Raw genomic sequence first — 13,870 nt, forward strand, 5'->3', positions numbered from 1 at the left:
GTAAATCCAAGTATGTATATGGTTTTTGTCTTTGTCATAGGATTTTCGGTCTAGTGAAAGAATCCATCCAAAGGTTTCTAACAGTGTTGTATGTGCAAATGTGGCAATGTTGAATGGTTGTAGTGCCATCATCATATGTGGATTTATGTCGATTGTTCATGTCATTGACTGATCACATAACGAATGAGATACATTCATAATTATACACAATTGATTACATATACACTTAGCTTATTCTTCAAAAAATGCTTGACCCCAAACTTTTATTTGCATCTACCCTCCTAGGAAAAATGTACAAATTATGAAATTATATTGATGGATGGGTTAACATGTCAATGTCAGCCACGTAGAGAGAAAACTTGTAGAAATATCATTGTGGTTAAGTTTGTTATTCTGAGTCTAATTCTAGACTTTAATTGTAATTTATATATATGTGCGAGTCATGTACAAGTGTGAAAATGTTAGAAAATAAAGTCTGAAGATATAACAAAATAATGCATAATTTATATGTGCGAGTTTCACTCTTAATACCCCCAAAAATCTTTTGTCATAAAGTAAACACCTTAGTATAGGCGGTTAAGTCAGGGCCGGCCCAGGCCCAGTGCAACCAGGGCCATTGTCCAGGGCCCAAAATTTAAAGGGGCACCAAAAAAAAGTCCAAATAATTAGGTATAAAAAAAAATATTTGTCCAGAGCCCAAAATAAGGAATGGAAGGCAAGAGGCCCAAATTTGACAATAAAGGAAAGGGCCCAATTTTTCAGGATTTAAAAAAAAATATATATATATATATATAGGAATTGCTTAAGGGGAGGGATCCCCATTTTTTAAAAAAAATGGGGACACGCTCCCCACCGTTAGATTTGACTTAAATGAAATCCTGTGGTTGAGATTCTATGACCTGTGTTTTAATCTCAACCACACAATTTCATTAAAGTCAATCTAACGGTGGGGAGCGTGTCCCCATTTTTTTTGAAAAAATGGGGATCCCTCCCCTTAAGCTCCATGTATATATATATATATATATATATATATATATATATATATATTGAACCGGCCAGGTTTTAGCCTAAAAAAAAAAAACAATAATGTAAAGGGACCACTTTTCCCCGGTCCCCACCCCCCCCCCCAACTCCCACCTAGCCCTAATTCCCCTTTTCCCAATTCCCCACCCGCCCCTTTGTTTCCCCCAGTGCCTTGTTATTTTCCCACCCCACTGCCATCTGCGCTGCTGTTGCAGCTTCCAGCCTTCCAACCTCGACACACAGACACAGGCCAACCACAGGTCCTTGTCTTTCTCAGCCTCAATCCCTGCTGCCGGTTGCCATTGTGCATTCACCAACCGAGTAACTTTTGAGGTAATTTGATAAACTAATTTTTAAAATTTGAATTATTAATTCATAATTTAAATTAAATTTTGCAAGTGACATATAATTATATGATAATTGATGTATAGAATTGTTGTTGTTGATGGATTGAATTCTTGATTAATTGAATTATTTGATTTCATATGTGTTAGTGCTTTTATAATATGTTAAACCATATGTGTTAGTGCTTTTATAATGTATAATAGATGTTAGTGTTTTTATAATATATAATATGTGTTGGACTTGGAATGATAATTTTAATAGGAAATTTTTGTTATATCATGTGTAGGTAATTTTTGCAAACAAATTATCAAAGCCATGTCTTTTAGGAAACAACTCTCTGGTAATATGAAAAGGAAAAAAAAGGCAAATGATAACGAAATTGCCGAAAGTTTAAGAGGATCTCTTAATAAATTTTTTTCTACAAAGAATGAGTTGGTTGAAAATTTGAGAGAAAATGATGTTGGTGAAGAGTCACAAAATGTTGTTGGAGAGTCTCATGATCATGAAATTGGTGGTTATGTGGAGGAAGATGTTAATGACCAAGAAAATAGTGGTGATTTAGAGGAAAATGTTGGTGATGAGTCTCAAGATCATGAAAATGGTGGTGATGTGGATTTAAATGTTGATGATGATCATATTGGTGTAGAGGAAAATATTGAATCTCCTGAACCTATTTTCCATTTAAACATTTATGATCCAAAAGTTTGAGATAGCCTTAATGTAGAAATGAGAGACTTACTTATAGAAAAGGGACCAATTCGAGAAACTAATTTTACGTATCCTAAGGACAAACTCTCTAGAAAATTTTCATCACACTACTATGGTCGAAAATTACGAACGGGTGAAATTTATGATAGGAAATGGCTTGTGTATTCAAAAGAGTTGGATAAAGTCTTTTGCTTTTGTTGTAAATTGTTTAAAACAATTGCCTCAAAAAGTGAGTTAGCAAAAGATGGAATTAGTGATTGGAGACATCTTGGTGTGAAGATTGACCAACATGAAAAGAGTAAAGAGCATCTCGTTAATTCGAGAACTTGGGCTGAGTTGAAAAGTAGATTGACAAAAAATCAGACAATTGACAGAGAATTTCAATTGCGAATCAAGAAATAGACAAATCATTGGAAACAAGTGATGCTTAGAATTATTGCTGTTGTGAAATCTTACTTGCGGACCACTATGACTCAAGATAGGCTAAATGGATTAGCAATCTTATGCATTGAAAAGGATGAGATTGAAGACTTGGAGTATGATGATATAATTGATGATTTTGCTTCAAAAAATACTAGAAGACAATTTCTTAAAGTTGAAATTTGAAGGAGATTTGCTAGGAGTGGTTGTATATGATTGTACTTTTGATTGTCGGGGTTTAGGTACTATGTCACCCCCGTTGTATATTTTCTCAGGTAATATAATTTGGGCGCGAGGGCCTAGTCCTCCAATTTCGACTGGGTTCCAGCCCTCGTTAAATAATTTTTTTTAACATATGTTTTTGTATTAAAAAAAGGCACATTTTGAACTTTCGCACTGGACACCCAAAAACTCAGGACCGGCCCTGGATTAAGTTGAGACATTATCGGTGAAACAAACGTCTAGGATAAATGCTGAAAATTATTTGAATTGTAAGTTTTTTGCGAGAACGATTGGGCCGAAATTTACATCGGCTTTCCATTATATCGGCCCACTATCCTTAACCTGTATAATCTTGACCCACGTTAAGCGGGACCCGAACATGACACGGGCGGACTTCGCGTCGCGTTGGTACGACGCACCTAACACTTCCAAGCGGGAGTAGAAAAGTAGATGTTCAAATTTCAGCCGTGCGATTAAATTAACGGTTCAGATGTAATAAAGTGAAACGGTACGATGTGTTGGAGTTTATAAGCAAAGAGAGGAGGCGAAGGTTCTCACTTTTGCCTAATAAGGAGCCCCCTGCCGCGATTTTGTTTCCAATTTTCAAAAAAACCCAGATTGTGTTGCACTTTTCAGTCCTCGAAGCCACGAAAGACTCTTCGGGTAAGAAATTTCTGTTCGATATGCTACTATTTTGCAGAAATTTTGAATTTTTATTGGTTTTGATTTGGCTTTTTAGGGTTTTGTAGGGGATTTGATTTGGGTTTTTCTGGGTTTTGGATTTTGATTTTTCCTAGGGTTTTTATACCTGTCAATGAATTCTGGGACGATGAACTGCTCTTTGGGTTTTATGATTTTGTATTAGGGTTGATTTGGTTTGAAATTTGGATCTTTCGCTTGAAATGATGAACTGCTCTTTGGGTTTCTTTTATAATTTTGATCTTCGATTAGACGTACGATTATAAAAGTTTAAAGTTAAATCCTTGATTCATATTATTGTGCACAGGAAATTATTTTTCGAAATCGCGGAAGAACTTTGTGTGTCTATCCATTGAATTGTGTTATTAAAAGTACAAAACCTAACCCTAGGCCCGTAGCCCTGATTTTCGATTTGTATTTGTCTTTTGGTGTTTTGCAGAATACAATGGCGAGAGGAGCTAAGAGGAAGGCCAGCCAGAGGGAAGAAAACAAGGAAAATTCGACCAAGTTGGACAACCACAAAGAACAATCGAGCAAGGCTGCCACTCTGTCAAAGCGGGTCACGGCCTCCCACCCCCAATCTGAGCCTGAGTACTTTGAGGAGCCCCGCCAATTGGAAGATCTCTGGAAGGCTGCCTTCCCTGTTGGGACTGAGTGGGATCACTTGGACAAGGTGTACCAATTCAAGTGGGATTTCTCAAATCTTGAACAAGCATTTGAAGAGGGGGGCAAGCTGCACGATCTTGGGAACAACAAAGTGTATCTCTTCAGTGGTACGGAGCCTCAACAAGTCCCTTATAAGGGTGATTTGAAAATTATTTACATACCCATTGTGGTGGCTGTTGTATCGCCTTGCCCACCTTCTGACAAAATTGGGATTAAGTCAGTTCAGAGAGAGACTGAAGAAATTGTTCCAATGAAACAGATGAAAATGGACTGGATTCCATTTATTCCTTTTGACAAGAGAGACAGCCAAGTTGTTGAATATAGTCGAAATTCTCCTCAAATATTCGTCTTGGGATGCACTCAGAGAAGGGCTGCTTTGAAACACATGAAGATTGACCGTCTAAAGAAATTTGATTACTGCTTGCCTTATCTAATGCCTATCAAGGAAGAGGAGCTTGAGCTGAGCACTGAGGTTGACATACTTTTTCCACAGGAACCAAATCCACCGGTTTACTGTGTGTTTGATTGGCAGTTTGATGAAGTTGAGGAGTTTACTGACGAGCGGATAAAAGAGGAGGAACTATCTGCAGATCAAAAGGATGCCTTCACGGAGTTTGTCAAGGAGAAAGTACGTCAACAAAAGAAAGAAAACCGAGAGAAGAAGGAGGCCCGCAGAGTAGCATTTGAAAAAATGAGTACGGAAACTAAAGCAGCATTTGAAAATTTGAGGTATTACAAATTCTACCCCGTGCAAACACCTGATACTCCTGACATATCTGGTGTCAAGGCTGCATACATCAACAGGTACTACAACAAGGCTCATGAGGTTCTGTGATAAGTTTCACTTTCATCAAGATCCCTTGTTTGGCCTGCGCATAATGCTAAGGTAATTGAAACTGTTGCGTTTACTGTGTCCCAAAGTGTTGGGAAAAGAGAAAAGTTCACATGCTCCTGTTGTTATTTGATCTCATTTGAAATCATATAAACACCAATGTATCCTTAAATTTTGTAGCTCTGGTCATTTGTTTACCTTCTGTTGGAATAATGCTTCATATATGAAATTTGAGGAGTCTCTATATCTGAAATTGTTTGATGCACTGTTTTACATGAGTAAACTTGTCTTGTTTAATTGTACGTCCGATTAGAAGGGTTCTTTTCACTTGAATGAAAATTTAGTCCGATGGTTCTGTTGCTCTTGCTGAATCATACGAAGTTGAGACGTCTCGTTATGTTTCGTTCGGCTTTTATTTGTATGTTGCAACATAAATAAGAGATTACTTGGCAATCCCTTCAAATTTACCTAACACTGCCTTGGTATCTTTCACATTCTTGTTTTGCTTAGTTCTGAAACAAAATCAATTGCTTAAACTTAATTGCATTGAGCCGGGCGAGGAAGAAATTTTCATTGGTGTACTTCCGATCAAGTTGAAGAGAGATGCTATTGGTCTGGCTTCTCTTCAGCCCAGATTGTTGCAAAGATCATCGTTTTGCTTGCAACTGTCTCCTGCCCGGCGAAATCTCTTCAAAGTCTCTATTGCTTGCTGCATCGAGAATAGCCTCTCTTTCTGAACGTTCTTCATCCTTTATCCGCAAAGTCATAAGTTATCTTTTTGCGGTATTTATAGATAGGAAGGGAGATTGATGATAACACCTCATGTCTGGCATTAAGAACTTGTGAGTCCGTATCATGCTCGAGAGACCAGCTCCCGTAGTCATTTGATTAGTGCCCTTGTTTTCGGATCAATAAAACATCATTGAAACTATGAATGAATGCCAAAAAGTATGAATTTCAACTATAAGTAGCTCATGAAAAGTTCAAACCCAAATTCTTTCATTACAGCAAACGCGAACCAACATTATACTGAATTTCTCTTATTCTCCCTTCTCAATAGTACCCTTTGCTCCAAAAACATCCTTACAGTGAGCAAAACTATCATCCAATTAACTTATCATACAACAAACAATTTTCCAGTATTCTCATGTACACTCGAGTAAACATCCATTTACGGTCACTCTGAGAGAAACAACCTTGTAAAGGAGGTAAAAAATCACAACAGACATGTTCTGGTTTCAATCAAGAGTTGTTTGCCTTGTTTTGATGCGCCCTTCTTCTGGCCAAGAACATAAAAATCCGTGGAAAGAACGACTTCTTTTTCTTCTTTCCCTGCTTTACTTCTGTGGGTGATGGACTGGCTTCGATGGGGCTTCCAAGTCCATGCTTGGGGCTTGATGAATATTGCTCGGGTGCGGCAGAATCAGCTGCCTCGTCAAAGTTCTTAGATTCTTTCCTAGCCTCAAAACTAGCCCTCGGGCTTTTAGTGGGAGTTACTGCTGCCTGAGCAGGTTCACCAAGCTTTCGTCGTTGCTCATGTTCGGCCCTCCACTTTCTCAGCTCCTGCTCAACACCCAACTTGCCTTCCTTGGCCTTCTCAGCCTTTTCCATTGCAACCTTGAGTGCTTCTTTTCTTGCAGCCATTTCCCGATTCACTTCTTCCAACTTTTCCAAGCTTTTGAGCTCAGACTCCTTGGCCACCTCGATTTGGGAATTTGCAGCTGCAACTCTTGTGTTCGCCTGTTCTTCTGCATCATGGGCCCGTTTGCTGAGCTCATAATACTCCGCTACAGAAAGTGTTACCCCAGTTGGTGAATCAGTATCGTTGGTGCTTCTAGCTTGTTCACTTTCTTGCAAAGCTTTAATTGCTGCTAACGCCAACTTCTCGGAGGCCCTAGCGGCCTCTATTTCCTTTTGTGCTGCGAGTAATCTACTTTCCACAGTACGTGCTCCAGCCTTTACTTGCTCTGCTTCTTCCCTTGCCTTGCGCAGCTCTTCACCAGCCGTTTCAGCAAGTACCTTTGCCTGGTCAGCCTCTTGTGCCGCTTGCTGTAATTCTTTGGGTAGCTCCACCATCTTCTCTCTGGCTTCTTTCTCCTTCATCTGAACTAGAGCTATTTCCGACCTAGTCTTCTCCAGGTCAGCTTCAAGAGATGCAACGGCCACTGATGCCATTCCTTCTCTCTGTGTAATGGTGGCGAGAGCTGATTTCTCACTTTCAAGTTCTGATTTTAATGATGTGGCAGCCACCTTTAAGATATTTACTTCAGCAATTGCTTTCTCTACGTTGAGCTTCACTTCCTCCAGCTCCTTCTTTGCAGAAGCAACTGCAACTTGTATATCGGTACGAGTTTTCTTCTCTGGTTCCTGTAGCCCATCTTTCAAGAGTCCTCCATCACTTTCCACCTTTAACCTTGATTCCATATATGCAGCTAATTCAGATTTCAAATCAAGTAGCAAGGCCGAGGCCGTGTCTAGTTTTGACTTGAGATCCTTAGCCGACATAATTTGGTGGTTAAGTTTCTGAATCTCCTCTTCTGCCTGCTTTAACTCTTTCTCCCAATGAAGCGAATCTTGTTCCTTGGCCATGATTGCTCCAATCCTTTGTTCCTCCGCTTCCAAATGAGCGGCATGCGCAGCCTCTAATGACTCCTTCATGGCAATCAGCTCAATAGTCAGTTCTTCCACTGTTTTCTCCACTTCCTTGGATGCAGAGACAGCCTCTTCAGCTTTTTTAATAGCTGTATCTTTCTCTGTCACTAAAGAAGCATATTCCTTGTGCAGCGCTTCCAGCTCCTCTTTAACCGATTTCAGCTCCGTCACTGCAGCTGTATGCCTTGCCTTGGCGACCTCAAGCTGTGCCTTGGCTGCAACACTAGCCTCATCCGCAATACCTTGCTCCATTTCTTCCACCCTTAGTTTGGCAAGTTCGGAGTCTTGTTTTGCCTGTTGTTCTTCAGTTTGTGCTCTCTCCAGGTTGAGTTTCAATTCTTCTACGAGTCTCTTAGTGCTGTCTAGCTCCTTCAATACTTGAACCTTTGCTTTTTCGGCAGCCTCAGATTGTTTCCTATACTCAGGAATCTCCTCCTGTGCTTGCTCAAGTTCTTGCTCCACAATTTTGCGTCTCTGCACAGCCAAAGAAGAAATTACAGTTTGTTTTGGAAAACATAGGTACAATTTTTTGGTTTCAATTTAACGCTTAGAAGAGAGTTTCATAAAAAAATCAAATAAAACACCATTACAGATTCTAAGGAAAGGGATTGCGAACTCTAACACCAAGGCAATAAATAACTAATAAAACAGAAAAACTCGAGAAAATTTACCTCCACAGTTTGGATTCTATGGGCTTTCCAATCAACAATTCCTCCAAATTTGGAAACAGCTTCTTTGACTGATTCAAACGGAGCAGTTGTATCAATAAGACCTCTGTTCTTAGCACTCTTAGGGGAATCAGTGGCTACCGATCTTCTCGCAGAGAAGCTAGCAAACTTTTTACTGGGTGATGATATTACATTGTTCACATATGCCAGCTTAGCACTCTTAGGAGAATAAACGGATTCAGTTTTTTTTACAGCATTTCTGGTAACCTTTATATTAGGCAGAGAACGTGTTGTGGGTTGCAGATTGTCCACATTTTTAGGACCCTGAACTTCTATCTCTGTTTTATTGACTGTACTTACTGAGGCTGAGGCTGAAGTATCTGTTGGATGATTTTGTTCCTGAGATGTGCTATTTGGAGCGTTATCGACACTTTTGGGACCCGAATCTTCCACTGGAGCATCGTGAGTATCTTTCTCTGTTTGATTGACCATAATGATTGAGGGTGCAGTATCCGTTGGAAGAAGTTGATTTTGTTCTGGAGATTTTCTATTTGAAGCATGTTCCACAGTTGGTAATTTACCATTCTCTATCGCTGATGAGCTAGAAGCCGGATTATCTGTTGGAAGTGATTGATTTTGTTCAAGAGAGGGGCCTCCGTCAGAAGAACTTTGTGTAGTTTCTAATTTAGGGTTGTCCGTTGTTGACAAATGACTGTTACTTTCAACTTTGTCGTGCTTGTCTGTATTCACAGGTGCATCCCCAGCAGATTGTTGATCATGGTTGGAGGACGAAGAAGATTCTGTGGGAGGCATTACTTCTGCAGTTTTCACAACCTCCATTCCAAGAACGTGTGGGAAGGAATGCAACGCGCAAAATCTACAATCTGAGTAAAAGAAATCAGATCAACAAAACAAGGATGAAAAAGTATACGAAGAATCAACCAATAATGAATCGATCTTCAGTTTCACCAACCCATAAAAGCCAACAAAATTATAGCTTCTAACAGGCAGAACCTTATGATCAAATCTCTTTGCATTATTTCATCAGAATTGCATTCTTTTAGCTCAATAATTCATGTTCTATGAAATTGTAGTAAAAATAGTAAGAAACCAACCAATTCGAAATTGCTATCCTTTCTTTTCTGGGGATGTACGGACTCTCAATTATCGAAATTCTCAGAAAAATAAATAAATTTAAAAATAAAATAAAAATCAAACAGCTTCCAGGCATACAAGGAACAATAAGAACAATTAAACAGCAAGCTTCAAGCTTCATTTAGAAATTACAACAGGAACTTCAAATACTCACTTAAATCATAAATTCCACATAGTATCCAAACAAAATCCAAATTCCAATCCAAAAAAGTGAATTAAAACAGAGAATTTGCAAGAACAAGTGTATCAGAGCAAAAAAAAAAAAAATCAATGAAAACTCGAACTTTCAACCAAAAATCAACTGAAAAAAAAAAGGAAAGAGAGAGGGAGAGGAACGTACCGGAATAACGAGAAGCGATTGAAAGGAAAGTGGGAATGGAGTTTCGGAAATTAAGGCAAAAAAATACTACAAAAAAGGATTAAAATTAGCAAAAAATAGCAGCAAAGAAATCGGAGTTAAAAATAGAGGGAAGAGAAAAATAGCGGGGGAGGAAGAGAGGAGAGAGATGAGTGGAGCTACCTCGTCGTCGTCTCGTCACACACGGATTGGATCCATCTGTACGCTTCTTCTTCCAATCTCAGTCTCAGACCTTTCAAACTTTTTTTGCTTCTTTTAATTTTATTTTTAATTTTTAATTTTGTTGATTAATTTTTTCTGCTTTTTTTTTTGGGGCCCCGGGGGGGGGGGGTGTTTGACCAAAATCGGAAAGGCAGCGAGGTTCTGTCCGATGCTTTGGGTGGTGCAGCACGGCTCGGCTCAGCTGCCCTTTTCTGTCCAGCTCACCACCCCTCAAATAAGAAAAAAATATTTTAATGCACTATTTATAGTATTATATTACCAAATGCATCATACCTGAAAAGCACTCGTTAGAAAGTGCTTTTAATAAAAGTATTTTTGGAATCAGTTCTTAGTAAAAATGTAAGCGAATATTGAAAAAAAAACTTGAAGTGCTATTTGCAAGAAACACATAACTGGTGCTTCTTGTATAGAGTACTTTAAGTGCTTTTAGAATCTAAATATAATTTCACTAAAAGCTTTTTTAATCAATTTTAAAACACTTTCAAATAAGTTCTTACTTATTTTATGTACTAAAGTAAGAATTCAAACTTAATTACAAAAACAGAGAGCGAAACATCACGTTCTAGTGAAGTTAGCTAAACTAAAATACTCTATTGAAAAGTGTCTATTCAAACAATTATGTTACAATATTCTAATATTTCTTAAAGAACTACTCTAGTAGATTTGGATGCACTAGTATGCAATGTATTATATGCAATCACTTTCTTTAAGCCCTTAAATCTAAAAATTTATATTTTTGTAGTAAAAAAAAAATTAATTGTTTTGAACAGGTAGTATCTTTAAACTCAATTATTATTGTGTCTGAATTCAAATTTTAAAATCGACTATTATTATGCCTGAATTTAGATTTTTATTACAACTATGTATGAGAGTTTTTTTTTTTAGGGTTAAACTCTGTTTACTACCCTGAAGTTTTGTGGTTTTCAACATTTAATACATCAAGTTTTTTTCATCCCAAAGCCATACCTAAAGTGTTAATTTTGGGACAGTTTTATACATCCGTTAGACTGGCTGTTAACTTTTCCGTTAACTGATGACGTGGCGCCCATGTGGACAATGATTGGACGCCATGTGTCATTAAGTAGTCCACGTGTAAATTAAAATTTCAATTTTTTTTTTGGTCATCTTGTACCTCACCCCTGAGCTTCCCTTCCTCCCTTATCCCTCCATTCTCTCCTCTGCACCAACCCACCAAACCCTCTTCTCCTCTCCTCCCAGTCCACCGTCAAATGCCCGGTGCTTGGTGACGAGATTGTGTACGCGAGACCATTGAGGGAGATGAAGCCGGAGCGAATTTTCACGAAAATGGGTCATTTGCAGAGGTTGTTGGATCGGTTCTCACACACTCCTTTTCCATAAAATCCTACTAAATCTCTCTCTCTCTCTCTCTCTCAAAAAATCCAATCACATAACTCAAAACCCAAATTTTTTTCTAAATCTCAACCTGGATATTAACATTTCAGCCGAAACCTAAACCCTAGACATGCACAAATGTTCAATTCTTCATAGAAAATTTACATAAATTTGACAAACCCAGCAAAACAAAATCCAAACATATCCAAAATTAGCAAGAGAAACACAAACCCAAAAGCAAATCAGCCTCTCACACTAAGCAAACATGGCAGCAGCCATGGACGCCCATGGCCCTATCATCTCAGAAGGCCATAACTGACGATGGAATAACCAAAAATACCAAAGAAAGAGCAGATTCCAAACAAACCCAAATCGAAATAAACCCTAGAAATTGAAATTTTGAATTGAAATTCAAATTGGGGGAGCTTTGAGATTTTACCTAAATAGCAGCTCGGATGGGGAAAAGTTGAGAACTTTGTACTGCTGCAGCTAGGTTCGAATGGGTGAGATTTAGAAATAAAAAATTGAAAAAAATATTAAAGGAAAAATCGAGGGAGGGGCTGTGCTAGGGAGTATTTGCATATGTCTCTCCGAGAGGAAGAGGCGAGAGAAAGCCTGATGTTATGAAACACAGAGGGGAGAGAGGGGAGAGAGAGAGAGGAGAGGAGAGGAGAGAGAAGGGTTGGCAGTCGCACGATTTCTGCCACACCATTCTCTCCAACTAACAGAGCATCAGGGTCTCCAACTCTGCTTCTCCGGAAATCCCAAAGCCGAGTCCCTCGCCGCCGCTGGGGAAACCGTCGAAAATCCCAGCCGAACCCACTTCCCGGTGAGCTTCGTTTTCCTGGTCGACGTTCTCGAAGCCCAAGTCGAGGTTTGTGGAGCCGGTTCCTCTTGCGTTTTGATATGGAGAGAATGGAGGTTTTGAAGGTTTTTCTTGATAAGTTTTTTGATATGGAATATCCGGATTGCGTTAAGGCTTTTGATGCTTATGCAAGTGAGGCGGAGAGAATGGAGAGGAGAGGACAGAGGGTTTGGTGGATTGGTGCAAAGGAGAGAATGGAGGGATAAGGGAGGAAGCCAAATTTTTTTAATTTTTAATTTCCACGTGGACCCTTAATGACACGTGGCATCTAGTCATTGTCCACATGGACGCCACGTCATCAGTTAACGGAAGAGTTAATAGCCAGACTAATGGATGTATGAGACTGTCCCAAAATTAACACTTTAGGTATGACTTTGGGACGAAAAAAATTTCATGTACCAAATGTTGAAAACCACGAAACTGAGGGTAGTAAACAGTCTTTTGCCCTTTTTTTTATTTTTTTATTTTTTATGTATTCTTTTATTCTTTAAGTGTTTTTATTAACATTTTTACTAGATTTTCGACGAAGGGATATTCATATTCTAAGCTGGTTATAGACATTGTGAAGGGCAGTATGGTGTCCTTGGGAGAATTCGAGACACGATTGCGGATATTCGTTGGTTGGCATCTCCTTTCTTTGTGTGATTTGGAAGTATATTTATCTGAAAGCAAATTTTGTGGTTGATGTTGTGACTAATGTATGCTTATCTCTTCCTAATATGTATATTTGGGATTGAACCCTCGCTTTGCGGTCTACACCCACTCTTTTGTTTGATTGTAACATGTACTGGCTGTTCGTGAGATTTCTTGCCTTAATTGATTTCTTTTTAGAAAAAAAATAAAAAATTCTAATATTTGTAGTAAAAGAAATGTACTAATGTTTGTAGTAAAAGAAAACTATTTCTTATTGTGTAACTTGTGTTTGGTTTGTACATTGTGGATGGTGACAGATATGTATTAGAAAAATCATCCATATGAGTTGCAGTTTTCTTTAATTTATTAAGAAAAAAAAATTGTGATTACGTTGAAATTATAATGACATTATCTGAATTTTTTGAATTTCCTACATTGCATTTGTTTGATTAAGACTGTGGAATTATAGATAAGATATCAAATTAAACAAAGACACCGCCGACCGTGGATAATGTCTTCTTTACTGAAGACACTCTATAGATCAAATGACTCTATTGCCCCTTCATGTGAATTTTTTGTCATGATCATACACTAAAATGAATATTTTTTTACTTCTCTTGTTTTTCATCCAACGTTATTAGTTTTAGTGTGATACTTTTATTACTTTTGGAACACTAGCTAGATATCAAATCACAGTATAACAGGAGCTAGATATCAAATCACAGTATAACAGGTCTTGAATCCGTAACTTAATAAAATTACAGAAAGGAAATACTTGAACACATTTTAAATATAATTTCTCTACTAAAGAATTGACTCATTATATCTAAACAATTCAGAAAGTTTATTAACATGAATAAACAAGTCAGAAAATGATTTCGCACACGCATTCTCACTATTTTTAATTTTTTTTTTTGGTAACAAAAAGCTTAGGGGGTAAGAGAGGCTACACCATCATAAGCCCAGGGTATACCGCAAGTCTTTTTGAGAATTTACAGAGGGGTCTGTGCCCCCTTTGTTGGTTTTTTAACAGATTATGGACCGATACA

General features: G+C 38.2%; 2 protein-coding genes across 3 annotated transcripts; one reads left to right on the forward strand and one right to left on the reverse strand.

The window, feature by feature from the left end:
• The first annotated feature begins 3,187 nt into the window (after positions 1 to 3,187).
• Positions 3,188 to 5,168, forward strand: LOC103439230 (protein HEAT INTOLERANT 4-like). Its single transcript, XM_008377773.4, has 2 exons — positions 3,188 to 3,381; positions 3,857 to 5,168. The coding sequence occupies exon 2, from the start codon at positions 3,863 to 3,865 to the stop codon at positions 4,916 to 4,918; it is 1,056 nt and encodes a 351-aa protein (XP_008375995.3). The 5' UTR covers positions 3,188 to 3,381; positions 3,857 to 3,862; the 3' UTR covers positions 4,919 to 5,168.
• A 729-nt stretch (positions 5,169 to 5,897) lies between these two features.
• LOC103439231 (protein WEAK CHLOROPLAST MOVEMENT UNDER BLUE LIGHT 1) lies at positions 5,898 to 10,156 on the reverse strand. 2 transcript variants are annotated; one of them, XM_070826722.1, is made up of 4 exons: positions 9,911 to 10,156; positions 9,731 to 9,796; positions 8,239 to 9,119; positions 5,898 to 8,041 (listed from the first exon to the last, which is right to left on the reverse strand). In XM_070826722.1, the coding sequence occupies exons 3-4, from the start codon at positions 9,073 to 9,075 to the stop codon at positions 6,158 to 6,160; spliced, it is 2,721 nt and encodes a 906-aa protein (XP_070682823.1). In that variant the 5' UTR covers positions 9,076 to 9,119; positions 9,731 to 9,796; positions 9,911 to 10,156; the 3' UTR covers positions 5,898 to 6,157. The 2 variants fall into 2 exon arrangements, with proteins under 2 accessions (XP_070682823.1, XP_070682824.1); XM_070826723.1 differs by having other exon boundaries at positions 8,239 to 9,112; positions 9,911 to 10,048.
• Between the last annotated feature and the right edge of the window lie 3,714 nt (positions 10,157 to 13,870).

Source organism: Malus domestica, chromosome 08 (genome assembly GCF_042453785.1).
Source record: "Malus domestica chromosome 08, GDT2T_hap1".
Taxonomy (NCBI): domain Eukaryota; kingdom Viridiplantae; phylum Streptophyta; class Magnoliopsida; order Rosales; family Rosaceae; genus Malus; species Malus domestica.

Excerpts from the sequence above, each read along its gene's own strand:
- LOC103439231 (XM_070826722.1), bottom strand. The coding sequence starts at position 9,075 with ATGGAGGTTGTGAAAACTGCAGAAGTAATGCCTCCCACAGAATCTTCT. Across the intron at positions 8,042-8,238 it reads ATAGAATCCAAACTGTGGAG|AGACGCAAAATTGTGGAGCA; the intron begins GTAAATTTTCTC and ends TTGGCTGTGCAG.
- LOC103439230 (XM_008377773.4), top strand. The coding sequence starts at position 3,863 with ATGGCGAGAGGAGCTAAGAGGAAGGCCAGCCAGAGGGAAGAAAACAAG.